General features: G+C 54.4%; 2 protein-coding genes and 1 non-coding gene across 6 annotated transcripts in view; 2 read left to right on the plus strand and 1 right to left on the minus strand.

Annotated features, from left to right (window-relative positions):
- PTCH2 (patched 2) overlaps positions 1 to 11,761 on the plus strand; it is a 29,060-nt gene extending 17,299 nt beyond the window's left edge. The window contains exons 3-22 of the mRNA XM_009251044.4: positions 1,135 to 1,324; positions 1,432 to 1,501; positions 1,680 to 1,771; positions 2,434 to 2,629; positions 3,469 to 3,590; positions 3,738 to 3,885; positions 3,966 to 4,097; positions 4,191 to 4,346; positions 4,429 to 4,521; positions 4,872 to 4,997; positions 5,089 to 5,207; positions 5,312 to 5,660; positions 5,787 to 6,099; positions 6,192 to 6,334; positions 6,419 to 6,599; positions 6,733 to 7,013; positions 7,125 to 7,262; positions 10,124 to 10,266; positions 10,335 to 10,434; positions 10,832 to 11,761. Coding sequence (XP_009249319.3) covers positions 1,135 to 1,324; positions 1,432 to 1,501; positions 1,680 to 1,771; positions 2,434 to 2,629; positions 3,469 to 3,590; positions 3,738 to 3,885; positions 3,966 to 4,097; positions 4,191 to 4,346; positions 4,429 to 4,521; positions 4,872 to 4,997; positions 5,089 to 5,207; positions 5,312 to 5,660; positions 5,787 to 6,099; positions 6,192 to 6,334; positions 6,419 to 6,599; positions 6,733 to 7,013; positions 7,125 to 7,262; positions 10,124 to 10,266; positions 10,335 to 10,434; positions 10,832 to 11,086 — 3,347 coding nt within the window. The 3' untranslated portion in view covers positions 11,087 to 11,761. The remainder of the gene's footprint in view (positions 1 to 1,134; positions 1,325 to 1,431; positions 1,502 to 1,679; positions 1,772 to 2,433; positions 2,630 to 3,468; positions 3,591 to 3,737; positions 3,886 to 3,965; positions 4,098 to 4,190; positions 4,347 to 4,428; positions 4,522 to 4,871; positions 4,998 to 5,088; positions 5,208 to 5,311; positions 5,661 to 5,786; positions 6,100 to 6,191; positions 6,335 to 6,418; positions 6,600 to 6,732; positions 7,014 to 7,124; positions 7,263 to 10,123; positions 10,267 to 10,334; positions 10,435 to 10,831) is intronic.
- A 1,762-nt stretch (positions 11,762 to 13,523) lies between these two features.
- Positions 13,524 to 13,638, plus strand: LOC112130891 (U5 spliceosomal RNA). Its single transcript, XR_002913060.2, has one exon. It is a non-coding gene; the product is annotated as a U5 spliceosomal RNA (small nuclear RNA).
- A 2,305-nt stretch (positions 13,639 to 15,943) lies between these two features.
- On the minus strand, positions 15,944 to 24,893 carry BTBD19 (BTB domain containing 19). 4 transcript variants are annotated; one of them, XM_002810911.5, is made up of 8 exons: positions 24,530 to 24,893; positions 23,007 to 23,220; positions 22,826 to 22,879; positions 21,329 to 21,388; positions 20,387 to 20,455; positions 20,182 to 20,313; positions 19,520 to 19,645; positions 15,944 to 19,381 (listed from the first exon to the last, which is right to left on the minus strand). In XM_002810911.5, exons 1-8 carry the CDS (start codon positions 24,613 to 24,615, stop codon positions 19,247 to 19,249), a joined length of 876 nt encoding a protein of 291 aa, XP_002810957.1. In that variant the 5' UTR covers positions 24,616 to 24,893; the 3' UTR covers positions 15,944 to 19,246. The 4 variants fall into 4 exon arrangements, with proteins under 4 accessions (XP_002810957.1, XP_009249338.2, XP_063575207.1 ...); XM_009251063.4 differs by having other exon boundaries at positions 19,479 to 19,645; positions 24,530 to 24,630; XM_063719137.1 differs by lacking the exon at positions 21,329 to 21,388 and having other exon boundaries at positions 24,530 to 24,630.
- Between the last annotated feature and the right edge of the window lie 871 nt (positions 24,894 to 25,764).

Consider the following 25,764-nt stretch of genomic DNA (forward strand, 5'->3'; position numbering starts at 1 on the left):
CAGCCTGGGCAACAGAGCAAGACTCTGTCTCAAAAAAAAAAAAAAAAAAGGAAAAGAGATTGGGAAACATGACGATCTCAGATGGGGCTTGAGTCTCAGAGAAGCAGTACGTGTGGGTCCCAGCAGGCAGCAAAGACTAACAGGAGGAGACCCCCAGACAGGTGGAAACAGCGCAGGGTCTGAGATCAGACCAAATCCACAAAGCCTCCAGAGGTAGATTTGGCCCTCACTCTCCCCCACATCATAGTTAGGTGATATCCCCTCACAATGTCCCCACCTCCCCCAGGTCCCAGTTACAGAGCAGGAGCCTGTGGCCAGCATAACGCAGGACTGGAGGGGCGCTAAGATCCAGGACACTATGGCAGGCCTGGCGCCGGGAATCCCTGTGGTCTGGACAGTGAGGGCGGTGAAAAGGTTCTGGACACCTCCCTCCCCTTGGCCCACTTTGATTTCACCCTTGCCAGTGTTCGTGAGCTGATTCCATGCACTTCCTGCCTGAGCGGGAGCAGCACACTCACACCCCCTCCCCCACACCAACAACACAGGGCCCATTATTATCACCCATTACTATCAGACACTCCTATCTCTGCCCTCTCCCCAGGACACTTTGCAGAAAGGTGTGTGGATATAAATCACTGCCCAGAGCAACCTGAACTAAGAACCAGCCCTAGCCCTACACCTGTTCTTTTAGGAAACCCTCCTAGCAGCAGCCTCCCTATTGGCCCGTATTGGCCCTCCTTGTCCTCCCCATCAGAACAGACAGGGACTGAGCGAGGGTTCCCTTACCAAGATGCCCCTACAACCCCCACAGCCCACAGCCAGCTCATGCTGATTGTCATTTTTAAGTTTACACCCAAAACCCAGCCAACCTGGTTCATGCTTAAGCCCTAGACCACACAAGAAATCCGCAGAGCCACACAACAGAGGCTTTTCCACTTCCCTGGCAGAGCCCCAGGACCCAGAAGCCTGGGGAGTCAGCCTGGGCCATGACCGGGCCCTCAGGGATAAGGCAGGGGCTCCTCTCCGCCACACCTCTCCCACTTGTCTGGGGAGGCCTCAGAGTTAGAAGCCCCCTTCCCAAGTTCTGACCCACCTAGGCCCTTTCCCCCCAGCTTTCTCTGTTTGCTCCGGCAGTGGGCAGCCGGGTGAGCCAGGAGCTGCATTACACCAAGGAGAAGCTAGGGGAGGAGGCTGCATACACCTCTCAGATGCTGATACAGACCGCACGCCAGGAGGGAGAGAACATCCTCACGCCTGAAGCACTTGGCCTCCACCTCCAGGCAGCCCTCACTGCCAGTAAAGTCCAAGTATCACTCTATGGGAAGTGAGTCTGGCTGAGCCCCTGAGCAGCTGGGGGTGAGGCGTGCTGTGGGGGTTCTGGAGTGGGAATCCCCTTTTTCTGCTGATCTCCTATGCCCCTGGCTATTGCAGGTCCTGGGATTTGAACAAAATCTGCTACAAGTCAGGAGTTCCCCTTATTGAAAACGGAATGATTGAGCGGGTAAGTGTCCTGAGAGGGAGTAGAGGCAGAACCTTTTCTGTGGTGTGGGAGGACTCAGAGAGACCGAGCGACCCCACAGCCTGCAATCCGCCCCCTTAAAACTGAGGAAGGAGATTGCAGAGGGCATCCTACAAAGGTTGTGGGGCAGGACTGACATGGCCCGGGGTATTCCTGGCAGATGATTGAGAAGCTGTTTCCATGCGTGATCCTCACCCCCCTCGACTGCTTCTGGGAGGGAGCCAAACTCCAAGGGGGCTCCGCCTACCTGCCGTGAGTGCCACTCCTGGGGCCCTGCTTCATCTCCCACTGGGGACTCTCCCAGCAGAAAGGAGGGGTCGGGGGAATGAGGATGATCAAAACCTTACCAAGGTCCTAATTACCTCCCAGGCCAGGAACAGAGAGCACTGGCTTCCCCAAGGCTCTCTCCACATCCTCCTTCTCCTTCCCTCTGAAGGAAGGAAGACCTGACTTATTTACACAAAACTAAACACAAAGATCTGTAAGATCTGAGCAAAGGAGAAAAGGATCCCCAGAAAGAGGCTTTGCTGGGGGGAATTACCTAGGTGTTTGCTAAGCCGTTGCCCAGGCCAGAAAGAAAACCTGCTACAGGCATGTGCCTGCTGGTTGTATATTAGAACCAAGCACACAGCTTGGTAAGGGACTCAGTGGGGCCTTTCTGGGCCCTTTCTATGTATTAGGTAACCCTGCCCTGATATTCGTCTCAGCCCCTTGTACTCTTCTACCCCTCACTGTAGCACCCTGGTGGGCCCATGCAGCCTGGCAGTTCTGAGAAGCTGAGGCTTGCACACCCTTCATATGGAAGGACAAATTGGCAGATAAGAGGAGGGTGGGGTACAGCATGGGGCCCCAGCAGCAGTTTGGAGCCTGGGTTTTCATCCCTGACCCTCACCAACTATGGACTTTTCCCTCAGCGGCCGCCCGGATATCCAGTGGACCAACCTGGATCCAGAGCAGCTGCTGGAGGAGCTGGGTCCCTTTGCCTCCCTTGAGGGCTTCCGGGAGCTGCTAGACAAGGCACAAGTGGGCCAGGCCTACGTGGGGCGGCCCTGTCTGCACCCTGATGACCTCCACTGCCCACCTAGTGCTCCCAACCATCACAGCAGGCAGGTGGGTTCCAACCAGGTCTGCCAGGGAAAGGCTGTTTTCCTTCCCTTTCCCTTCCTCATACTCCTGTGTTCTGGGGGAGCTGACTGCTCTGTGCCCTGACCCCCACTTCCTGGCCATTATTATTACCCTGCTCCCACAGTGCCAGTCCCCCAATGTTCCATTCCCATTCAGTTATCCTACGGAGCCCTCAAGTGGTATATGAATCCCTTTTTCCTTTTCTAAGCCTAGATAAGGCTGGACATTTTTTTTTTTTTTTTTTTTTTTTTTTTTTTTTTTTTTTTGAGTCTCACTCTGTCGCCCAGGCTGGAGTGCAGTAGCTCGATCTCGGCTCACTGCAACCTCGGCTCAAGCAATTCTCCTGCCTTAGCCTCCTGAGTAGCTGGGATTACAGGTGCCCGCCACCATGCCCGGCTAATTTTTGTTAGCCTCCCAAGTGCTGGGATTACAGGCGTGAGCCACTGCACCTGGCCAAGGCTGGACTTTTTATCAAAATAGACTAATACAGGGAAACTGAGAACATAGCAGCTAAGCATGAATATCATACCTGGTTTCTCAGGTTTCTTTATGGCCCTGCAAATGTGGTACTTTTTTCAGAATCCACCAGTTACACCTGCCCCTCCCAGAAGCCTACTTCCAGGCCTCTCCTCCCCCTTGGGGCTTCCTGTCTGCAGGATACTAGCTGTTCACTCCTGCAGAGCAGTCAAGAGGCTCAGAATAGTTACCTACACTCCAGGCCTACTGAGCTTCAAGGCAGCTTGGTTGCTGGAGGTGGAAGCCCAGGGACACTCAGTTATCCGCAGCCAGGGCCTTGAGCATTAACCCCTCCTGTTCCCCTCCAGGCTCCCAATGTGGCTCATGAGCTGAGCAGGGGCTGCCATGGCTTCTCCCACAAATTTATGCACTGGCAGGAGGAATTGCTGCTGGGAGGCATGGCCAGAGACCCCCAAGGACAGCTGCTGAGGTAGGGTCTCCTCTGGGAGTTGGTGAGGGGACTCCGTTCATGAGAACCCATACTGTCATGCCACGCCGCTCTGGCAAAAGGCCCTTCACATCCCTCACCAGGTGTTTGGGCCAGCTCTGACCCCTGGTTCTCCCGCACCCCCACCAGGGCAGAGGCCCTGCAGAGCACCTTCTTGCTGATGAGTCCCCGCCAGCTGTACGAGCATTTCCGGGGTGACTATCAGACACATGACATTGGCTGGAGTGAGGAGCAGGCCAGCACAGTGCTACAAGCCTGGCAGCGGCGCTTTGTGCAGGTTGGTATGGACAAAGACAAGGCGGGTGCCCTGAGGCCATTCCCTCCTCCTGCCCCCTCCTATCCACCCTGTTTCTCCAGCTGGCCCAGGAGGCCCTGCCTGAGAACGCTTCCCAGCAGATCCACGCCTTCACCTCAACCACCCTGGATGACATCCTGCACGCGTTCTCTGAAGTCAGTGCTGCCCGTGTGGTGGGAGGCTATCTGCTCATGGTGGGTCTTGCACCTGGCACCTTGCCCCCACCCCACCTCCAACCAGTGCCCACCCTGGGAGCCCCTGTCTGAGACTGCCCTTTCTCCCCACAGCTGGCCTATGCCTGTGTGACCATGCTGCGGTGGGACTGCGCCCAGTCCCAGGGTGCCGTGGGCCTTGCCGGGGTACTGCTGGTGGCCCTGGCCGTGGCCTCAGGCCTTGGGCTCTGTGCCCTGCTCGGCATCACCTTCAATGCTGCCACTACCCAGGTACGCCAGGACTGCAGGGCAGACTCAGTGCCAGTCACCAGGCTTCACGGGTCCTCAGCTGCCCGCTCCTCTGCCCCTCCAGGTGCTGCCCTTCTTGGCTCTGGGAATCGGCGTGGATGACGTATTCCTGCTGGCGCACGCCTTCACAGAGGCTCTGCCTGGCACCCCTCTCCAGGTGGGGCCTCGTCCCCCAGGGCTCATCTGAGGCAGCTCAGCTTACTAGTTAAGAGCCTCTTGGTTCAAGTGACCTTGGGCTGCTAACGAACCTCAGTGCCTCTTGTCCCCATCTGTAAACAGGGGAAATAATAGTGCTGTCTCCTAAGGGTTGTTGTTTGGATCAGTGAGGTAACTCAAGTTGAATGCTTAGAACAGCCCATCACACGTACATGGTACCCAATAAATGCTAGCCGCTGTGTTATGACTGCCCCACCTCTGCACCCCAAGTTCCTGAGCCTCCCCTTCACTCCACCTTGACACGGCCCCTCCCTTGTGACCTGAGGGCAGGTCCCCACTGTGTCCTGGCAGGAGCGCATGGGCGAGTGTCTGCAGCGCACGGGCACCAATGTCGTACTCACATCCATCAACAACGTGGCCGCCTTCCTCATGGCTGCCCTCGTTCCCATCCCTGCGCTGCGAGCCTTCTCCCTACAGGTGAGGCCTCTCACACGGGGCGGCTCAGGGTGGGTGTGGGGCTGAGGCCAAGCTTCATCCAGCCTTCATGCCCCTCCTGTCCGTCCCCCAGGCGGCCATAGTGGTTGGCTGCACCTTTGTAGCCGTGATGCTTGTCTTCCCAGCCATCCTCAGCCTGGACCTACGGCGGCGCCACTGCCAGCGCCTTGATGTGCTCTGCTGCTTCTCCAGGTACTGCCTGCACCCCAGCCCCTTCCTCCCGTGACCCATGCCAGCCTGTCCCCTCACCAGCATTTCAAAGCACAGACCTGTCATCCACTCTCTACCTCTTCCAGTCCCTGCTCTGCTCGGGTGATTCAGATCCTGCCCCAGGAGCTGGGGGACGGGACAGTACCAGTGGGCGTTGCCCACCTCACTGCCACAGTTCAAGCCTTTACCCACTGTGAAGCCAGCAGCCAGCATGTAGTCACCATCCTGCCTCCCCAAGCTCACCTGGTGCCCCCACCTTCTGACCCACTGGGCTCTGAGCTCTTCAGCCCTGGAGGGTCCACACGGGACCTTCTAGGCCAGGAGGGGGAGACAAGGCAGAAGGCAGCCTGCAAGTCCCTGCCCTGTGCCCGCTGGAATCTTGCCCATTTCGCCCGCTATCAGTTTGCCCCCTTGCTGCTCCAGTCACATGCCAAGGTAAGACTGGGCAGAGCAGGGCAGAGACTTAGCATCTCTGGGCCCAGAAGGGCAGAGGGCTTAGTCCACTGCCTGAGGGGCTGGGGGCAGCACTGGGGTCTCCAGCTTAGTTGCCACTTCCCACAGGCCATCGTGCTGGTGCTCTTTGGCGCTCTTCTGGGCCTGAGCCTCTACGGAGCCACCTTGGTGCAAGACGGCCTGGCCCTGACGGATGTGGTGCCTCGGGGCACCAAGGAGCATGCCTTCCTGAGCGCCCAGCTCAGGTACTTCTCCCTGTACGAGGTGGCCCTGGTGACCCAGGGTGGCTTTGACTACGCCCACTCCCAACGCGCCCTCTTTGATCTGCACCAGCGCTTCAGTTCCCTCAAGGCGGTGCTGCCCCCACCGGCCACCCAGGCACCCCGCACCTGGCTGCACTACTACCGCAACTGGTTACAGGGTGAGAGGCGAGGAGACTGGCAGGGAGGGGTGCTGCAGGGAGAAATGCCCTGGGGCCGCCAGCTAACAGAACCCTATCCTGGTCTCCCCCAGGAATCCAGGCTGCCTTTGACCAGGACTGGGCTTCTGGGCGCATCACCCGCCACTCGTACCGCAATGGCTCTGAGGATGGGGCCCTGGCCTACAAGCTGCTCATCCAGACCGGAGACGCCCAGGAGCCTCTGGATTTCAGCCAGGTTGGGAGAGGGCTGGAGGGGTCCGGTAGCACAGGGGCTGCAGGCCTCCTGGGCCCAGGCCTTCAGCCCTCTCTGCCTCTGCAGCTGACCACAAGGAAGCTGGTGGACAGAGAGGGACTGATTCCACCCGAGCTCTTCTACATGGGGCTGACCGTGTGGGTGAGCAGTGACCCCCTGGGTCTGGCAGCCTCACAGGCCAACTTCTACCCCCCACCTCCTGAATGGCTGCACGACAAATACGACACCACAGGGGAGAACCTTCGCAGTGAGTCTTGGGGGGAGCTCAGCAAGAGCCTCAGCCTCACCCACACAAGCCCTGAGCCTGAGGCCCTGCCCACTCTGCCCCGTGCTCACCGCCCTGTCCCTCTCCCTCTTCTCCCTTCCCCTCCCCTCCGCAGTCCCGCCAGCTCAACCCTTGGAGTTTGCCCAGTTCCCCTTCCTGCTGCGTGGCCTCCAGAAGACTGCAGACTTTGTGGAGGCTATCGAGGGGGCCCGGGCAGCATGCGCAGAGGCCGGCCAGGCTGGGGTGCACGCCTACCCCAGCGGCTCCCCCTTCCTCTTCTGGGAGCAGTATCTGGGCCTGCGGCGCTGCTTCCTGCTGGCTGTCTGCATCCTGCTGGTGTGCACTTTCCTCGTCTGTGCCCTGCTGCTCCTCAACCCCTGGACGGCTGGCCTCATAGTGAGTGCTTGCAGGAGTGGGGACAGAGAGACCCAGCGGCACCCACACCCTTCCCTGCCCAGCCTGTCATCCCTCCTGCCAGGATCCCTCCGTGAGTCCTGTCTCCCCCAGGTGCTGGTCCTAGCAATGATGACGGCGGAACTCTTTGGTATCATGGGTTTCCTGGGCATCAAGCTGAGCGCCATCCCCGTGGTGATCCTTGTGGCCTCTGTAGGCATTGGCGTTGAGTTCACAGTCCACGTGGCTCTGGTGAGCACAGGCACCCTGAGGAGGGACCAGTCAGCTGATTCAGTATTCAACACATATTGTTCAAGCCCCTACTATGTGCTAGGTACTATTTAAGAATTTGGGCTGGGCGGACGTGGTAGCTCATGCCTGTAATCCCAGCACTTTGGGAGGCCGAGGCAGGTGGATCACCTGAGGTCAGCAGTTCGAAACCAGCCTGGCCAACATGGTGAAACCCTGTCTTTACTAAAAATACAAAAAATTAGCCAGGCATGGTAGCACATGCCAGTAATCCCAGCTACTTTGGAGGCTGAGGCAGAATTGCTTGAACCTGGCAGGCGGAGGTTGCAGTGAGCTGCTGAGATCGCGCCATTGCACTCCAGCCTGGGCAACAAGAGTGAAACTCTCCATCTCAAAAAAAAAAAAAAAAAGAAGAATTTGGGCTGGGCACAGTGGCTCATGCCTGTAATTGGGATGATGCTGGGGCATTTTGGGAGGCGAAGGCAGGCTTATCCCCTGAAGTCAGGAGTTCAAGACCAGCCTGGCCAACATTGCAAAACCCCGTCTCTAGTGAAAATACAAAAATTAGCTGGGCATGGTGGCGGGTGCCTGTAATCCCAGCTACTCAGGAGGCTGAGGCAGGAAAATCGCTTGAACCCAGGAGGTGGAGGTTACAGTGAGCCAAGGTCGCATCACTGCACTCCAGCCTGGGCAAAAGAGCAAGATTCAATCTCAAAAAAGAAAAGAATTTGGAAAATAAAAATAAAAAAGAATACGGGATATAATAGCAGTACAGTTTTTTACCTCCAAGGAACTTATATTCTAGGGATAGAGATAGACAATAAGGGCTGGGTGTGGTGGCTCATGCCTGTAATCCCAGCACTTTGGGAAGCCGAGGTGGGCACATCACTTGAGGTCAGGAGTTCAAGACCAGCCTGGCTGACATGGTGAAACCCCGTCTCTACTAAAAATACGAAAATTAGCTGGGTATGGGGGTGCATGCCTGTAATCCCAGCTACTTGGGAGGCTGAGGCAGGAGAATCACTTGAACCCAGGAGGGCGGAGGTTGCCATGAGCCGAGACCACGCCACTGCACTCCAGCCTGGGCGACCGAGCAAAACTCCATCTCAAAAAAAAAAAAAAAAAAGAAAGAGATAGACAATAAATAAGTAGACAAATAAATAAGCAGCCATTTCAGTAGAGAGGAGTAGACAAAATCCTGTCTGGAATGTGTTAAAGACAGAATGGAAGATGAGAAAATGGGAATCAATGATTGTTTTGAATGGTTTTACTGTGAACCATTGTGGGATGGGCCAGGCATGGTGACTCACACCTGTAATCCCGGCACTTTGGGAGGCTAAAGCTGGTGGATTGCTTGAGCCAGGAGTTCAAGACCAGCCTGGGCAACATGGTGAAACCCTGTCTCTAATAAAAATACAAAAATTAGCCAGGTGTAGTGGCAGGTGCCTGTAATCCCAGCTACTCAGGATGCTGAGGCAGGAGAATTGCTTGAACCTGGAAGGCAGAGGCTGCAGTAAGCCAAGATTGCGCCACTGAACTCCAACCTGGGCAACAGAGCAAGACTCCGTCTCAAAAAAAAATTTTTTTTTTAAATAATTAGCTGGGCATGGTGGTGCGTGCCTGTAGTCCCAGCCACTTGGGAGGTTGAGGCGGGAGGATCACTTGAACCTCAGAGTTTGAGGCTGCAGTGAGCCATGATTACACCACTGCACTCCAGCCTGGGCAACACAGTAAGATCCTGTCTCAAAAAAAAAAAAAATGGGATGGTAGCGGGATGGCAATGTGGGCTTAATGGAGGGGTTCTACAAAGATACCAGAGATACAGAGATGTCAGAACCGAGCAGGGCCTCGCCCAGGGCTGCATATTCTCTGGCAGAGGAAAGGGGGGACCCAGAGACTAGCCAGACTCCACAAACAGCTCCCTTCCCTTCCCCCAACCAAATATCTCTATTATTATTCTGATTATAAGAACAATATACAGTCCTTGAAAACAAACAAAGCCAGCATGCAGAAAGGTACAAAAGAAGAACTAGAAATCCTCTGAAACGCTACTCTGAGAAGTAACTGTTATCACTTTGATGTCCCTCTTCTAGATGGACTAGTGGTTGGCAAACTTCTTCTATTTATAGGACCAAATAATAACTATTTCAGGCTTGGTAGGCCATAGAGTCTCTGCTGCAACTCTGCCATCAAAGCACAAAATTGTCTAGACAATACATTAACCAATGGGTATGGCTGTTTCAACAAAATTTCGTTTACAAAACAAGTGACAGGCTGTAGTTTGCCCAACCTATTTTTGTTTTTTTGTTTGTTTGAAACAGGGTCTCACTCTGTCGCCCAGGCTGGAGTGTAGCAGTGCAATCTCGGTTCACTGCAACCTCCACCTCCCTGGCCAAGCGATCCTCCCACCTCAGCCTCCCAAGTAGCTGAGACTACAGGCACACACAACCACACCCAGCTAATTTTTGTATTTGTTATAGAGACAGGGTTTTGCCATGTTTCCCAGGCTGGTCTCGAACTCCCAACCTCAGGTGATCCACCCACCTCAGCCTCCCAAAGTGCTGGGATTACAGGCGTGAGCCACTGCGCCCGGCCTTGTTTGTTTTTAGAGACAGGGTCTCACTCTGTCACCCAGGCTGTACCCTATTTTCTACGTGTCTGTGTCTAAGCTCACCAAACCCATCCATACAGTGTTACCTAAAAGGACTCACGCATGCTCCCTGTACAGTTCCCATGAACTTAGTTCACCTGGCCTTTGGTGGGCCAAGGTATCATTGAGCTCTGAAGACAGATACAGCTGAGGACATGGCTGAGCTGGCCATGACTGGCAGAGGAGCAGCTCCAGGACCACTCTGTTTTCCTAGGGCTTCCTGACCACCCAGGGCAGCCGGAACCTGCGGGCCGCCCGTGCCCTTGAGCACACATTTGCCCCCGTGACTGATGGGGCCATCTCCACATTGCTGGGTCTGCTCATGCTTGCTGGTTCCCACTTTGACTTCATTGTAAGGTAGGGAGGGTTCAGGACAGGGAGGCAGGGCTCAGGGCAGGCCTGGGCTGACTCCCCCCCACCCCCAGGTACTTCTTTGCGGCGCTGACAGTGCTCACGCTCCTGGGCCTCCTCCACGGACTCGTGCTGCTGCCTGTGCTGCTGTCCATCCTGGGACCGCCGCCAGAGGTGACCACACCCTCGGCACCATCCCTCTACTCCCAGCCCAAGGGATGGGGTAGGGAGAGGCAAGAGAAGGGACAGAGCCCTGTGGCCCAGACAGGTACCTCCCCAACAGGTGCCACCAGCTGAAGGTGGCAGCCTCCTCCTTTCCCCAGACACCATGTTCCTGCCCCTCAGCCCTCCTGGCTTCTTCATGGGACCCACCTTAGCCTTTTAGGATCCAGAGCAAGGTGCAGGGTTTGCCCCAGGCCTCGACATCCTGTCCCCTGCCAGCTCTCATATCCTGCTGGAGACCAACAAGGGCCCCAGCTTCCCAACAGTCATGGTGATCCCCAGGGAGATGCTGAAGGGGACGGGAGCCCCAGGGGCCCGTGGGCTTACTGGGGCTGGTGTCTCCCCACAGGTGATACAGATGTACAAGGAAAGCCCAGAGGTCCTGAGTCCACCAGCTCCACAGGGAGGCGGGCTTAGGTGGGGGGCATCCCCCTCCCTGCCCCAGAGCTTTGCCAGAGTGACTACCTCCATGACCGTGGCCATCCACCCACCCCCCCTGCCTGGTGCCTACGTCCATCCAGCCTCTGATGAGCCCCCTTGGTCCCCTGCTGCTACCAGTTCTGGCAACCTCAGTTCCAGGGGACCAGGTCCAGCTACTGGGTGAAAGAGCAGCTGAAGCACAGAGACCATGTGTGGGCCGCGTGGGGTCGCTGGGAAGCACTGGGTCAGGTGTTAGATGCAGGATGGACCCCTGGAGGGCCCTGCTGCTGCTGCACCCCCTCTCCTGACCCAGCTGTCATGGGCCTCCCTGATATCCATACAGAACAGCCACCGATTTGCACACCCAGGCCTGTGTGAGCCTATATCTGTGTCACTTGAGAGTGAAAGCCGGCACTTGGGGCTGCAGTGCAGCCCTGTCCCCCTTCCCATCCCACACCGCTGCCTGCCCAGCTGACCAAGCCCGAGGGACCCCCACAGCACCCTTCCTCAGTCCAGGCCCCGCCGCCTTGTGACTCCTGGGCAGGCTCTCCATATCCCTGCCCACCTCCTACCACATCCATTATTTATATGAAAATGTCTATTTTTGTAGTATACATAGATGTTAGCTATGATGAAAGTTTTATTTTTTAAAGAATGAAATATATTCTATGTGAACTAATCTCAGATGACTTCAGTGCTTTTTTTTGGACAGAGTGGGGAGTTTGCAAGTGAACATTAGCTATTGGAAGGAGCTTCTCTGGTGCCAGGACCTGAGGTATTAGCTTCTCTAGTTCTGGGTGGAAAAGACCCCAGATTCTGGATTTTTGCCATATACTTGGTAACATCATCTGGATTAAGTGCTTACTGTACAAAACAATAACAAATTTTGTTGGTGTGAAATCCTATTGGGTTCAATCTGGAGACTGGGAGCAGAAAAAAAAAGAACCCCACTGTGTGGCTTTCAGAGCCACCATATTCCCCCGCCCGTCTCTCCAGACTCACCTCCACCTACCTGCTTCACCCGCACGGGAAACGGCAAGGCGGAGGGGCAAGGCCGTGCAGCAGGTGGAAGGCGAGGTGGAGGCAGATCAGGAAAGTGGCCAGTTGAAGCAGAGAGAGGTCAACAGGGTCTGGGGAGCTTCTCAGGAGGTTTGTGGACCAAGGGAAAGGAGCCAGGTTGCAGAGCAACCTCCAAGGCAAAGGCTTCTGCAAGTTGGTGGTTGTCCTGACAGCCGAGAGGCGTCTTTGGCCAGTCAGCCAGTGGATCAGTTGCGGGAACTGCTCAGAAACTGAGGTGCTAGCAGTTAGTGAGGACACAATTTAAGCTGTTTTTTCTGTGAAAGTTGAACAGCTCCACTGAGCACAGGCCTTGAAGAGCAGCCACAGCCCTGGAATAGAGCACAGAGCCTCACCTAGAGGTGTGGGGAGGTTTGCAACTGCCGTTTCCCAGCCATAGCTTAGGACCCATAGTCTAGTTCACACAGACCCTGGGTTCCAACCACCCACTCACCAGGAATGATCCCACCCCAGGAAAATTGCCTTCTCACATCCCACCCCACCTGGACAAAGGCCAGGAAATCATGTTCTGACCAAAAGATACAAAAACAAAAACAACAACAAAGAAAAAACACCTATTGCAATTGAATCCACACTAAAATGCCTAAAAAGCTCAAGAGAAGCAGGTAGTTGGCAGAGAACCTAGAGTAGGGGGTGCAACCAGCAGGCCCAAGGGAGGGAGGCTGGATTTGGGTCCAGCAGTGTTTGGGTCACCAAGGAGGGCCTTCTAGGTGGAGCAGAGAGAGCTCACCAGGCTAGAATAGTGCAAAGGGGGTCAGCCCTCAGTGCCACTTACCAGCGGAGTAACCCTGGGCAAGTTAGCCAGCCTCACTAAGCCTCCTCATCTTCGTCTTTCCAGGCCCGAGGAGATCTAGCCTCTGCCTCCCACCCCGGCACCCCCTCATCAGACACACGGAGCGCCACTGTCTGGACAGGCTGAATTGGTCTTCGGGTCCATAATTTCTCATACGCCATTCCCTCTGCCTAGAACACTTTCTCACCTCCCCTTGACGTGACCCCATATCACCCTTCGAGGTGAATTGGATCGGATGCCATCTCCTCCAGGAGGGGTGGGGTCGTGTCTCCTGTGAGGTGCCAGTGCCCCTGAGTGTCTGTGCCCGTCTGTTTCCCCGTCCCTCTCCCTAAGCCCGGAGGCTTACTGAGGGTAAGGACGGCGGGACAGGACCTTAACCCCTGGGACGAACACCAGCTTCGCAAAGGACTCGGCATCCGGCGCCGCCCACGGGGTGCGGGTCCCAGGAGGACCAGCAGAGAGGAGCATAGGAGAGCAAAGGAGATCAGTGACCCATGGGTCCCCAGGTGGCGCGGAACAGCCCGGAGCCGCCTGTGATTTGCATACCCATGGTGCACCACGAAAAGATAACCTCACGATGTTGCACTCCCTCCGTGCGGGCATTTCTGCACTGTTTTAGAGCATGATGCCTCTTACACGCATCTGTGTGCATAAACTACATATAGGGAGTGCGTACCACGCAGGCACCCAACAACCATAAGTATGTTAAGTGTTAGCTCTCCCTGCGAGGTTCGAAGCGGATATGAAGAACATACTCTGGTTTCTCTTCAACTCGTATAAATCTTTCGCCTTTTGCTAAAGATTTCCGTGGAGAGAAACAGTTGTGAGTCTTCACTCAATTTTTGAGGTCTCATATATCATGAGGCTGGGTTTTGACTGTTCAAAGTTAGATAATTTGCTATGAAGTAAGATCATGATGTTTTATTCGTATTGGATGTTGAAAAACGTTCGCAGGTGTGAAAGTGTAAATTTGCTATCCCACCTATTCGAGAAGCGGAGGTGGTATGGTAGAGTCCTTTGGCTTTAGAAAGCGAAAGTTGTAGTGATCCGAGAGCGCAGCACTGCACGCTAGCCAGGATGACAGAGATTCAGTCTAAAACAAAAGAAAGAAATCAGAAGTTTGCGTGACACGTTGTTTTGAGCTGCATTTGGGGTTTATTGGTTTTTGCAGTGTGCGGTAAGACTGGCTTCTATTGTTTATTTCTCGCGTTTTTGTTGCATTTCGTTGCAGATTTGAGTTAAACAGTGTAAGACACTTTCAAGTCGTCCGGTCATTAATTAAGCCTTAGTGTGGCTAGAGGTTCAGGGACGGTATATCGCGCCAACCAAACTCCTTGTTCTATCCCCAGAGATAGTAGCTGTTAGCGGTTTGGTGTGGCTCTTCCAGACTGATTTTTTTCCCCAACTCGACTGCGAATCCAAACACAGTTTATGTGGTGAAGATACAAGGTTCTTTCTCCTATGGAGGTTTTTTCTTTTGAGATGGAGTCTCACTCTGTCACCCAGGCTGGAGTGCAGTGGCTCAATCTCGGCTCACTACAACCTCCGCCTCCCGGGTTCAAGCGATTCTCCTGCCTCAGCCTCCCGAGTACCTGGGACTACAGGCGCGTGCCACCACACCCGACTAATTTTTGTATTTTTGGTAGAGACGGGGTTTCACCGTGTTGGTGAGGATGGTCTCGATCTCCTGACCTTGTGATCCGCCTGCCTCAGCCTCCCAAAGTGCTGGGATTACAGGCGTGAGCCCCCACACCTGGCCCTTTTTTTTTTTTTTTTTTTTTTTTTTGAGAGGGAGTTTCGCTCTTGTTGCCCAGGCTGCAGTGCAGTGGCGCGATCTCGGCTTACTGCAACCTCCACCTCCCAGGTTCAAGCGATTCTCCTCCTCAGCCTCTGGGATTACAGGCGCACCACCACGCCCGGCTAATTTTTGTGTTTTTAGTAGAGACGGAGTTTCACCATGTTGGCCAGGCTGGTCTCAAACTCCTGACCTCAGGTAATCCGCCCGCCTCGGCCTTCCAAAGTGTTGGGGTTACAGGCAAAAGCCAACGCGCCCGGCCCCTGTGGAGCTTTTCTAATGGAACCAAACACAAAACAAATTGAATAAATAATATAAATCCCAGATGAATAATATCTCAGTGAGAAGTGCCCTGGAGAAAGAGCATTTTGATAGAATGGTCTACCTCCTTCCTATTCCTTCTCCGTAAGGGAGCTCACCTACTTCCATGGCGTTAAGTAAATGCCATCTGACAGCTAGTGACCCGCCAGTTTACAGCCGTCAGCTGGTCCTGCTGATACCTTCAAAGTGTGTGCTTCATCCAACCACATTTTACCACCTCCACTGCTGCCATCCTGGTCCAAGATCTCTTGCTGGATAATTGCAATAGCCCCTAACTGTTCTCCCTAGACCACTCTTCTACCTCGCTCTTGCCCTTCTCAATTCCAGTCCTCCACATAACGGCCAAATTCTTTTTTTTTTTTTTCTGAGAGGGTCTTGCTGGAGTGCAGTGGCTGGAATGCAGTGGCACAATCTCAGGCTGGAGTGCAGTGGTGCAATCTGAGTTCACTGCAACCTCCACCTCCCAGATCCAAGCAATTCTCCCACCTCAGCCTCCCAAGTAGCTGGGACTGCAGGCGCGTGCCACCACACTGGCTAATTTTTGTATTTGTTGTAGAGACGGGATTTCGCCATGTTGCCCAAGCTGGTATCGAACTCCCGGATTCAAGTGATTCGCCCACCTCACCCTCCCAAAGTGCTGGGATTACAGGCAGGAGCCACCATGCCCAGCCCAAATTATTCTTTTAAAGTAAATCTGATCACACATCACTGTCCTGCACAAAACCCTCCAATGCCTTCCCCCGTGACACATGGCTCCCTGCAGATCTCTTGTCAAATGTTATCTCACCAGAGGTCTACAGTCACTGCCCTGTATGAAATAGTCCCACTCCCACCACATAGCTATCTCTTTAACGTGGTTTGCTTTTCCTCATAGCACAAACTACTCCCTGAATAGATCATACATTTATTTACTTGTTTACTGCATTTTCTCCTCTTAGAATGTTAGCTCCATGAGGCAAAGACTTGACTTGTTCTCTGATGTACTTATTCCATGACCCTAAATCAATGTCTAGTGTGTGGGCACTCAATGAATAGTTGTGGAACAAATGAATGAATATGTTTTCTAAACACATATACAGAATTTAATCTGTCCCACTACAATTCTTTTATAAAATTATTTTCTTTTTTTTTTTTTTTTTTTTTTTGAGACGGAGTCTCGCTGTTGCCCAGGCTGGAGTGCAGTGGTGCGATCTCAGCTCACTGCAGGCTCCGCCCCCCGGGGTTCACGCCATTCTCCTGCCTCAGCCTCCAGAGTAGCTGGGACTACAGGCGCCCGCCACCTCGCCTGGCTAATTTTTTGTATTTTTAGTAGACACAGGGTTTCACCGTGTTAGCCAGGATGGTCTCAATCTCCTGACCTCGTGATCCGCCCACCTCGGCCTCCCAAAGTGCTGGGATTACAGGCGTGAGCCACCGCACCCGGCCTAAAATTATTTTCATCTTCCTAAAAACTCTACTAAATAGGTTCCATTATCTCCATTTTATAAATAAGGAAGCTGAGGCAAAGAAAGGTTAATCACAAAGACAATATGTGGCAGAGCTGGGATTCAAATGCAAGCATTCTGGCTCCAGGAGACACGCTCTTAATCACTATGCTACCTCTTTTCTTTTAACAAGAGGAATCATGCTGTAATTGGTCTATTCTGTGCTTTTTTCACCAAAGATCATGGATTTTTAAAATATTATAGGAATACACCATAGTTAATATAACCAGTCCTCTGGTAATGGACATATAGATGATTTTCAATTTCCATTATCCAACCAATGCTGCCATGACATGGTACTACTGAGTAAGCACATTTTCTGTCTTGAGAGATAATGCTAAATAACTAACTTTAATCCCTGTGCAATATATATACACACATCTATGTGTGTGTGTGTGTGTATATATATATATATATATATATTTTTTTTTTTTTTTTTTTTTTTTTTTTTTGAGACAGAGTCTCACTCTGTTGCCTAGGCTGAGTGCAGTAGCACAATCTCAGCTCACTGCAACCTCCGCCTCCCAGATTCAAGCAATTCTCGTGCCTCAGCCTCCCAGGTAGCTGGGATTATGGGCATGTGCCACCACACCTGGCTAGTTTTTTGTATTTTAGAGACAGGGTTTTGCCATGTTGCCCAGGCTGATCCCGAACTCCTGAGCTCAGGTGATCCACCCGCCTCAGCCTCCCAAAGTTCTAGGATTACAGGCGTGAGCCATGGTGCCTGGCCTCCTGTACAATATATTTTTGTATGCAGTATCTGAGATAGAAATCTAACTTTATTTTCTTCTAAATACTCAACTGTCTCTCGTTTTAGATTGATAGTATCTTGCTTTGCAGCTCCTTTAAAACCCTTCATGGAATAAAGTGGCATTTAAATGAGGAAATAGGCTGGGTGTGGTGGTGCTTCATGCCTGTAATCCCAGAACTTTGGGAGGACGGAGTGGGACCATTGCTTGAGCCCAGGAGTTTGAGAACAGCCCGGGCAACGTAGGGAGACCTCATCTCTACAAAAAGAAAAAAAAAATTAGCCGAATGTGATGGAACATGCCCGTAGTCCCAGCTATTCAGCAGGCTGAAGTGGGAGGATCACTTGAGCCTGGGAGGCTGAGGCTGCAGTGAGCCAAGATCGCACCACTACACTCCAGCCTGGGTGAGAATAAGGTTGTGTCATAAATAAATAAATAAAGTCATTTACTTAACATTTACATAGCACTGATTATCTGACAGAGACTGAGGAAGCAGAAACGAGTAAGACACCACTCCAGGCCCCAGGGATCTTTCTTGAGGGAGATTCACATCCTCGGAAAAACAAGATGTATAGTGAATGAAGGAGGTAGCAGAGGGGTCCGCAGTAACTGATTAAGTATGGAGCTAGAGGACTAATACCTCCAGGATAAATGAATTTATGCAAAGATTGTATTTGAGAGAAGAGATGAGGAACCACTCACTAGTAGTTTTGAGTGCCCTGAAAGTGAAATAGATTGAATTTTGTCCTGGAGGTCAATGGGATGTTCCAGGACTTAAGTCCCATAGGACTGACAATCAAAGACAGGTCTGGCTGCACTGTAGGAAATGGATTGAGGGGGCGCTGGAGGGAAGGCAGGAAGGCTGTGAGATGTGTCAGACAGGACAGGCTGAACCTGGGGCTGAGAGAACTGAACCAACTGGAAAGGTCTCTTACAAGGTAAAAAGAGACCTAAGGCAGGTGTGAAGAAGAGGGATAAGGCAAGGATGAGGAGATCCAGGTTTCTGGCGTGGGTGCCCACGGAAATGAGAAACACAATGGGGGCAGAGCTGGGGAAAAGCTGGGGAGATCAATTTCGCACCAAGCCGGTGGTGTCTGAGGGGCATTCAGGGAGCAGTCTCCAGGGGGGCAGGTCTGGAATGAAAGAAGGAGCTGAGGCCGGGCATGGTGGCTCACACCTGTAATCCCAGCACTTTGAGAGGCCGAGGCTGGCAGATCACATGAAGTCAGGAGTTCGAGACCAACCTGGCCAACATGGTGAAACCCCCGTCTCTACTAAAAATACAAAAATTAGCCGGGCGTTGTGGTGCATGTCTGTAATCCCAGCTACTCAGGAGGCTGAGGCACGAGAATCGCTTGAACCTGGGAGGCGAAGGTTGAAGTGAGCCGAAATCGCGCCACTACACTCCAGCCTTGAGGACACAGCAAGACAATGTCTCAAAAAAAAAAAAAAAAAAAAAAGACCGAGGCGGGCGGATCACAAGGTCAGGAGATCGAGACCATCCTGGCTAATACGGTGAAACCCCCGTCTCTACTAAAAATTCAAAAACATTAGCCGGGCGTGGTGATGGGCGCCTGTAGTCCCAGCTACTCAGGAGGCTGAGGCAGGAGAACGGCGTGAACCCGGGAGGCGGAGCTTGCAGTGAGCCGAGATGGCACCACTGCACTCCGGCCTGGGCGAGAGTGCGAGACTCCGTCTCAAAAAAAAATGAAAGAAGAAAAGAGAATAAAGAAAGAAAGAGAGAGAGAGAAGAAAAGAAAGAAAAGAAAGAGGGAGCTGAGCTGAACAGATAGATATGTGGGAGTCATCAGAATTGACTAGTAGACGACGATGCCCAGGGGCAGGGCGTAGAGTGAGGGTGTGGAGCGAAGGAAATCCTCGTTTTCGAGTTTCACCCCCTCAGGGAGGCCCAGCCCAAGCCCTGCCGACCCGACCCCACCTCGCCCACACGGGCTTGATCCCGCACAAGGGGCTGCGCGTGGCAGACAACGGTTCTTCCGGCGGCCAGCTCACTGGGCACGCTGGGAACGGAAGCCCACTCTGAACGCCGAGCACTTCGGGAGCTGTAGTTTGGAGCAGGCTCAGATGGGCGGGTCCAGGGCTCTCTGCGAGTCCCGGCGTTGGATCATTTGAAGGACAGGTCCAGAAAGCGATGATGCTCCCGGGGCAGGGTGCCTCTCCGGCGGCGACACGGGGCGCCCCGGGCCTCATCCCCTCTCCGCAGGGCATGGCATTTCCACGCCTCCACAATCTGCTCCACCTGCAGAGCAAGGCCAGTCAGTGCGCAGTCCCGCGGTGGCCCCTCGCCCCAAGGACTGTGGGCTGGGCCGCTCCTGCCCCCTCCCAGCGCCCTGTACCCGCTGCTGAGTGGAGCTGGGCCGGTTTCCCGCGTCCGCACCGGGATAAGTGGTTCCTGCCGGTTCTGCTCCTCCAGGGCGCTCAGCTCCGCCGGGGCCAGCAAGGCTAGTCTCAGCTCTTTCACCACCGGGGCCGCCACCTCGGCCACCGGCCGCTCCAGCACCGCCTGCAAACGCCAGCCCTGAGTCGGGCACCTGTCCTGCCGCCCGCTCACTAATACCTCCAGGATAAATGAATTTATGCAAAGATTGTATTTGAGAGAAGAGGTGAGGAACCACTCACTAGTAGTTTTGAATGCCCTGAAAGTGAAATAGATTGAATTTTGTCCTGGAGGTCAATGGGATGTTCCAGGACTTAAGCCCCATAGGACTGACAATCAAAGACAGGTCTGGCTGCACTGTAGGAAATGGATTGAGGGGGCGCTGGAGGGAAGGCAGGAAGGCTGTGAGACGTGTCAGACAGGACAGGCTGAACCTGGGGCTGAGAGAACTGAACCAACTGGAAAGGTCTCTTACAAGGTAAAAAGAGACCTAAGGCAGGTGTGAAGAAGAGGGATAAGGCAAGGATGAGATCCAGGTTTCTGGCGTGGGTGCCCACGGAAATGAGAAACACGATGGGGGCAGAGCTGGGGAAAAGCTGGGGAGATCAATTTCGTGGCCCGCACCTCCTTCCGTGCCCTTGTGCTCCCCCAGCCCCACTCACCGCGCCCACGCGCGCCCAGCTTCGGGCCGCGCGGACCAGTTCAGCCTCGTCCACGCAGAGCTTGTCGCTGCGGAGCAGGGGCAGCAGCGCTGCCGCCGACAGCTCCAGGAAGCCTCGGGTCCGGAGGGCCTCCTGCGAGCCAGCAAATGGGTCAGGGAGGAGCACAATGCGGTGCGTAGGGTGAGGAGTATAAAGGGAGCAGTACCTGGCTGTGGGCCTCTATGAAAGCCACGCAGCGCTCCTGCAGCTGCCCCAGGCCAAAGGTTACGGCCACCTGCGAGCAGAACGAGGGAGATCAGGTTGGAGACTGGAGAGGCCGTAGCCCAGCCTGCTCACTGGGACCCACCACTGCAAGCCTGTCCCTAGCCCTAGCTGGGGAGGCTGACAGGGCCCTCAGCCCTCCAGGAAACTAGACCCAGTGAAAGCCTGCTACACACATACACACACACACACACACACGTGGACTCACTCTACAACCTGCTCTTCCCTACAGGAGACCACGCCGTGGCCTTCAAACCCCACCTGGGACCTAGGCTTGGTTTTTTTTGAGGAGGAGTCTCACTCTGTTGCCCAGGCTGGAGTGTGCAGTGGTGCAATCTCCGCTCACTGCAACCTCTGCCTCCCGGGTTCCAGCGATTCTCCTGCCTCAGCCTCCAGAGTAGCTGGGAGCATGCCACCACACCCGGCTAATTTTTTGTATTTTTAATAGAGACGGGGTTTCACCGTGTTAGCCAGGATGGTCTCGATCTCCTGACCTCTTGATCCGCCCACCTCAGCCTCCGAAAGTGCTGGCATTACAGGTGTGAGCCGTTGTGCCTGACCCGGCTTGGCTTCTAAAGTCTACAGCCACCCTTCCCCTACCCCAAGTCAAGCTGAGAACCATTCCCCAGCCCTGATAGAGAGAAGACCAGCAAAGACCTCCAGCCCCTTCAACACCTGCTCCTGCACCTGACCCTGCTGATATACCCCGGATCCCACAGATCTAGGCACAGAATTCATCCTATAAACATCCTTGGAGCACCCCCCCCCCCACCATGTACCCAAGTTATTTCCAGGCCAGACACAGCAGGCCCAGGCTCCCAGCACCTGGGAGCCCATTTCCACACACAGAGCCAGACTCCTCCCATGCCTGTCCAGCAGCACCCACCTGCAGGGCCTCACAAACCAACTCCACATCCAGCACCTTCACCACAAACTGCAGGCACAGCTGGGAACAGAAATGAATGTGGGTTGGGTGGCGGTGTCCCTGCTCCAAGACACTAGTTCCACCCCAGAAGCAGTGAGCAGGCTTGAAGCGGTGAGTCACCCAGCAGCCCCAGACCCATCCTGACCCAGGTCAGGGGAGGCAGGGAACTGCTAGAGCCTGAGACAGCAGGCTCACAGGAACTGGAGACTAGCAAAACCAAGCCCAGCCACCCACATTCTAGTACATTCGCCACTAATCAAGACCATCTAGATAAAGGCCATGCAAAATTCTCCCCTTGTTTCAGGGTGCTTATCTTCCTCCACTTGTTCCCTTCCTGACCCAAGGATACTTCTATTTTTAGCAGAAACTTGAATTTCATCCGTGACATCTCTCATCTCTTGACTTCTGCACTGGCCTCCTGACTGGACTAGCGAGTCTTCTCCACCTCTTCCAATCCCTTCTCCCCTGAGTTTCCAATTCTTCACTCCCTTATCGGAAACCTTCAGTGAATCTCCACTGCCCTCTGCTTAAAAGAAGTCCAAAAGCTTGAGGGCCCTACATGAACCAGGCCCTGGCGTCCTCTGCAGTCTCATCTTGCCCTCTCCTCACAGTTCAGACACACCAAATGTCTCACTAGCTCCTTTGGTGCCTCTGTGACTAGAATACCATCTTCCCACTTCCCCCAGGAACAAAATCCTATTTGTTCTACCAGATCCAACACAAATGTTTCCTCCTCTGGGAAGTCTTCTCCTCTCCCTAGTGGCGGCACTGGAGAGGCCCCCCATACAGTCTCGGCACCATTCACGCTTCTCTATCACACTTTCTTTTTTTTTTTTTTTTTTTTTGAGAGCAAGTCTTGCTCTGTCACCCAGGCTGGAATGCGGTGGCACGATTTCAGCTCACTGCAACCTCTGCCTCCCAAGTTCAAGCGATTCTTGTGCCTCAGCCTCTCAAGTAGCTGGAATTACAGGTGTGTGCCACCACGCCTGGCTAATTTTTGTGCTTTTAGTAGAGATGGGGTGTCACCATGTTGCCCAGGCTGGTCTGGAGCTTCTGGGCTCAAGTGATCCACCTGCTTCAGCTTCCCAAAGTGCTGGGATTACAGGCGTGAGCCACTGCGCCTGGCCTCTATCACACTTCTTATGCCACCCAGGTAAGCATTTTCCTGTGTCTGTCTCCTTTCCCTCTCTGGAGAACAGGGATCAAGGCTGATATCTTTGTATCTACAGCACCAGCCGTAATCACCCCCTCTTCCCACACCACACACAGGGCAGGCATGCATGGATCCTTTTGCACACAGGCACACATACATGCCCTATTTACATGGGAGAGATATACATACTTCTCTCTGTGTGGGCACACGTTCCTCTCCAGGCCATGAGTGTGTATGAGGCAGGGCGGGAAGTGAGCCCGTGAGAAGCAAGGGAAATGAGACAGGGACCTGGCACAAAAACCCACCTCTCTCAGTTCCTCCAGCCCATACTCCACAGCCGCTGTCAGCACTTCCAGCACCTGTAGAGTGGGTGGTTGGGGGAGTGGAAGGGAGTTTCCCCTGCCCTGTGCCCACAGTGTAATGGGCAAACTCCTGCCTCTGGCACCCCCCACCTCTCCCACCCAGGCCCCTGGTCAGCAGGCTCACAGAGTGGCGGTGCAGCTTGACACTGTTGGTATATAGGAACTCCAGCACTGCCAGGAAGGCCTCAGTTGGCACAGTGCTTAGCACAACAGGACTGGGCACCCCAGGGCCTGGCTCTGTGCCCAGAAGTCGCTGGAAGAAGTTGCATCTACAGGCCAACAAGCACCGATGGGCAAATACCTCCTGCCGTTCTTGACCGACCACGAAGCGAACATCACTGTGGGAGAGAGGCAGAGAGGCAGCGGGGAGGAGGCCAGCACCCGGAGTGCAACTTGGGCTGTGCCTTTGCCCACTCTGGGTCTTAGTTTCCTATCCAGAATGTAAGAGACAGGGCTTCGTCCCTCCAGCAGAAGATCTGGGACCCAAAGCCCTGAGTTCTAGTCCCAGCTCCACCTGACGGGTACCATAGACAAGTGACTTCCTATCTTTGAATCTCAGGTTTCTCACCCATGAAATGGGACAATAATCCTAAACCTCAGGTCTCAGAGGAGGTGACTATGCTTGATTACTGAGGGGCATCTGGGCTAATAGAAGCAAGGTTGATCCCACCTTCCCCAGCCTGAGTCTTGGGGGAAGGGAAGCTTCTTTTGGCTCCTCCTCCACCAGCTGCAAACTCAGCTTTTTTCAGCCCTCCTCCAGACAGGAGAGTGTGGGGGTGTGGGGCACAGAGTGCGCACCGACTGCAAACAGACACAGCAGTGATGCACCATCATGAGCCAGACCACAGTTTCCATCTTCATGATCACTTCCGGCCCCAGCTCTGGGCCTCTGAACAAGGCAGGGGATAGGAGGCAGATGAGGCTGGAGTCTCCTAGAGCCTCTTAGTCCCAGGTCCAAAGCCTGGGGGGTTCACATTACCCAGACCAGACTGTGACCCCAAAGAAGCGGGGTGATGGAAGTCACCACCCTTTGGGGAAGAGCTCAAATCTGAGACCATGAGGACAGAGAGCTTCATTCTAGCTCTCCTGAGCAGCCCAGCCTCCTGTAAACTCTTCCCCTGGTTTCAGACACCACTGGCATCCTGGCCAGCAGGGAGCAGCCAGCACCCCCGAGGCTTCCTGTCAGGGACTATGGCTCAATCTCTGGAGCTTTGTTTTTCTTGTGAAGCCTCAGTACCCAGAACAGGTCATCTGTTCTTCTTCGAGCAGGGAGGCCTCAATACCAAGCTGAGTGAGTGGAGGGAGGAGGGGAATCATGACCCACCATCTCTAAGGATCCCAGGGGCTGAGAATCATTTTCTTCTGCCAGGGGCCAAAGTCCAAAGAAGGAAGGGCTTTGCCTGAGCTCACACAGCAGTTCCTGGCTCTAGCCCCCAGGACCCCGCCAGCCTTGCCTCTGGCCCTCAGGGTCTCACAAACACTGAGTGACCAGTAGCCATGTTCAACATTTGACCTCCCCACAGCCTGAGTTCACCAGGGAGGATGGCCAAGTTCTAATTCCCAGCCTCTTCTCACCAGGGCCTCCTTAGAGTCCTGGGGCCCACAGAGCCAGCTAAGGAAAACCCACAGGCAGGGCCCACCCCTCACCTGTATCGCGGGTTGTTGACAAGGCTTCGGAGTGCCGTGGAAAAAGGTTCAGCTTTCCCATGCACGACCAGTCCCAGGGGCTCCATGAGTGAGAAGGGGTGGGGGTGGAGGAGGGAGCCTGGGAGGCCTGGCCAGGCCCTAGAGCTGGTGAGGCTAGCAAGGCCTGAGAGGGAGAAGCAGGGACTTGGGAGGCCTGTTTGCTGAGAAGCTGAAGTTTAGGAGTGGAGCAGGAGAGGCCCAAGCTCCTGAAGGCATCAGGGGCCAGAGGCCCGGGAACAGGAACAGACACAGGGAGGGGGCCAAGAGAAGCTGAGGCTGGAGTGGCCTATGGTCCTGGGAAGAAGCTGGCTGGCTGGCTGGCGGTGGCGGTGAAAGAGGCCCTGGCTGGGAGTCTGCCCAGGCAGCCGACAGGGTGGGAAGCCTGTGGGTTTCCATGGAAACTGGAGCTGGCCTGAGAAGAGACTCCACCCATCTCCCGGGCAGGCCCAGGGAAAACTTCAGCCCTTAGAGGGGCATTAAGCGCCGTATGAGGGTCTCAGCCCCCGAAGCTGAGCCTGCCCTAGGTTCAGAGTTCAAACTCCTTGCCCTCCTAACCCTTCCCTCCTCCACAGGCACACAGGGTCAGGATCCGGTTAGCCAGGCCTGGGAAACCCCCACTCAACAGGGAAAATCCTCGCCCCCATAGATGGGTCAGGGCCCCGACCTGGCTTGTTTGGGAGGGGACAGTCCCATCCCTGCCAGAGCGGGAGTCACATGAGTTGTCAGCCCTGGCAGAGGTGTCACAGCCTCTGCCATCTCTGAAATGCAACTTTGGGGAAATCTAGGTACTAGAGGTGTAGCCAGCTAGGGACAAGCCCCAGGACACTTGGGTCAGCAAGGGTCACGAGGCTGGACTCGGGGTTCACCGCCGAGTCACTGCCACTTTGTAAGGCCTGGTTCCTACCAGCTGAGCCAACGGGCCTCCCCTCCCCCGCACATAGCCCTGAACTGAGGAAGTCATCCAAGCCCCACCCTAACTCTGCGCCGGGAGCGGAAATGTTTGTCCTTGTCGAGGCTGATGAGGAGACAACAGAGCCATGACGTGTTCCTTCCTGTGGGCCCAGACCCTGGATTCCTGAGCCACCACCCCCGCAGCCTCAAGACCTCCCCCATCCTAGGCCTCTGTGACTTGTTCACGAATGGCCAGTCATCTGGCCATTCCACAAGGGGAGAAAATGGGCCCTGGCTCAAGAGTC

Source organism: Pongo abelii, chromosome 1, assembly GCF_028885655.2.
Source record: "Pongo abelii isolate AG06213 chromosome 1, NHGRI_mPonAbe1-v2.0_pri, whole genome shotgun sequence".
In the NCBI taxonomy this organism is placed as follows: Eukaryota; Metazoa; Chordata; class Mammalia; order Primates; family Hominidae; genus Pongo; species Pongo abelii.

Bases quoted from the DNA above. Each gene is read 5' to 3' on its own strand.
- BTBD19 (XM_009251063.4), bottom strand. From the start codon at position 24,615: ATGGAGCCCCTGGGACTGGTCGTGCATGGGAAAGCTGAACCTTTTTCC. The intron at 20,314-20,386 runs GTACTGCTCCCT...GCTGGCTCGCAG, and splicing joins TCATAGAGGCCCACAGCCAG to GAGGCCCTCCGGACCCGAGG. The intron at 19,382-19,478 runs GTACAGGGCGCT...CTTGCTCTGCAG, and splicing joins CCAGCTCCACTCAGCAGCGG to GTGGAGCAGATTGTGGAGGC.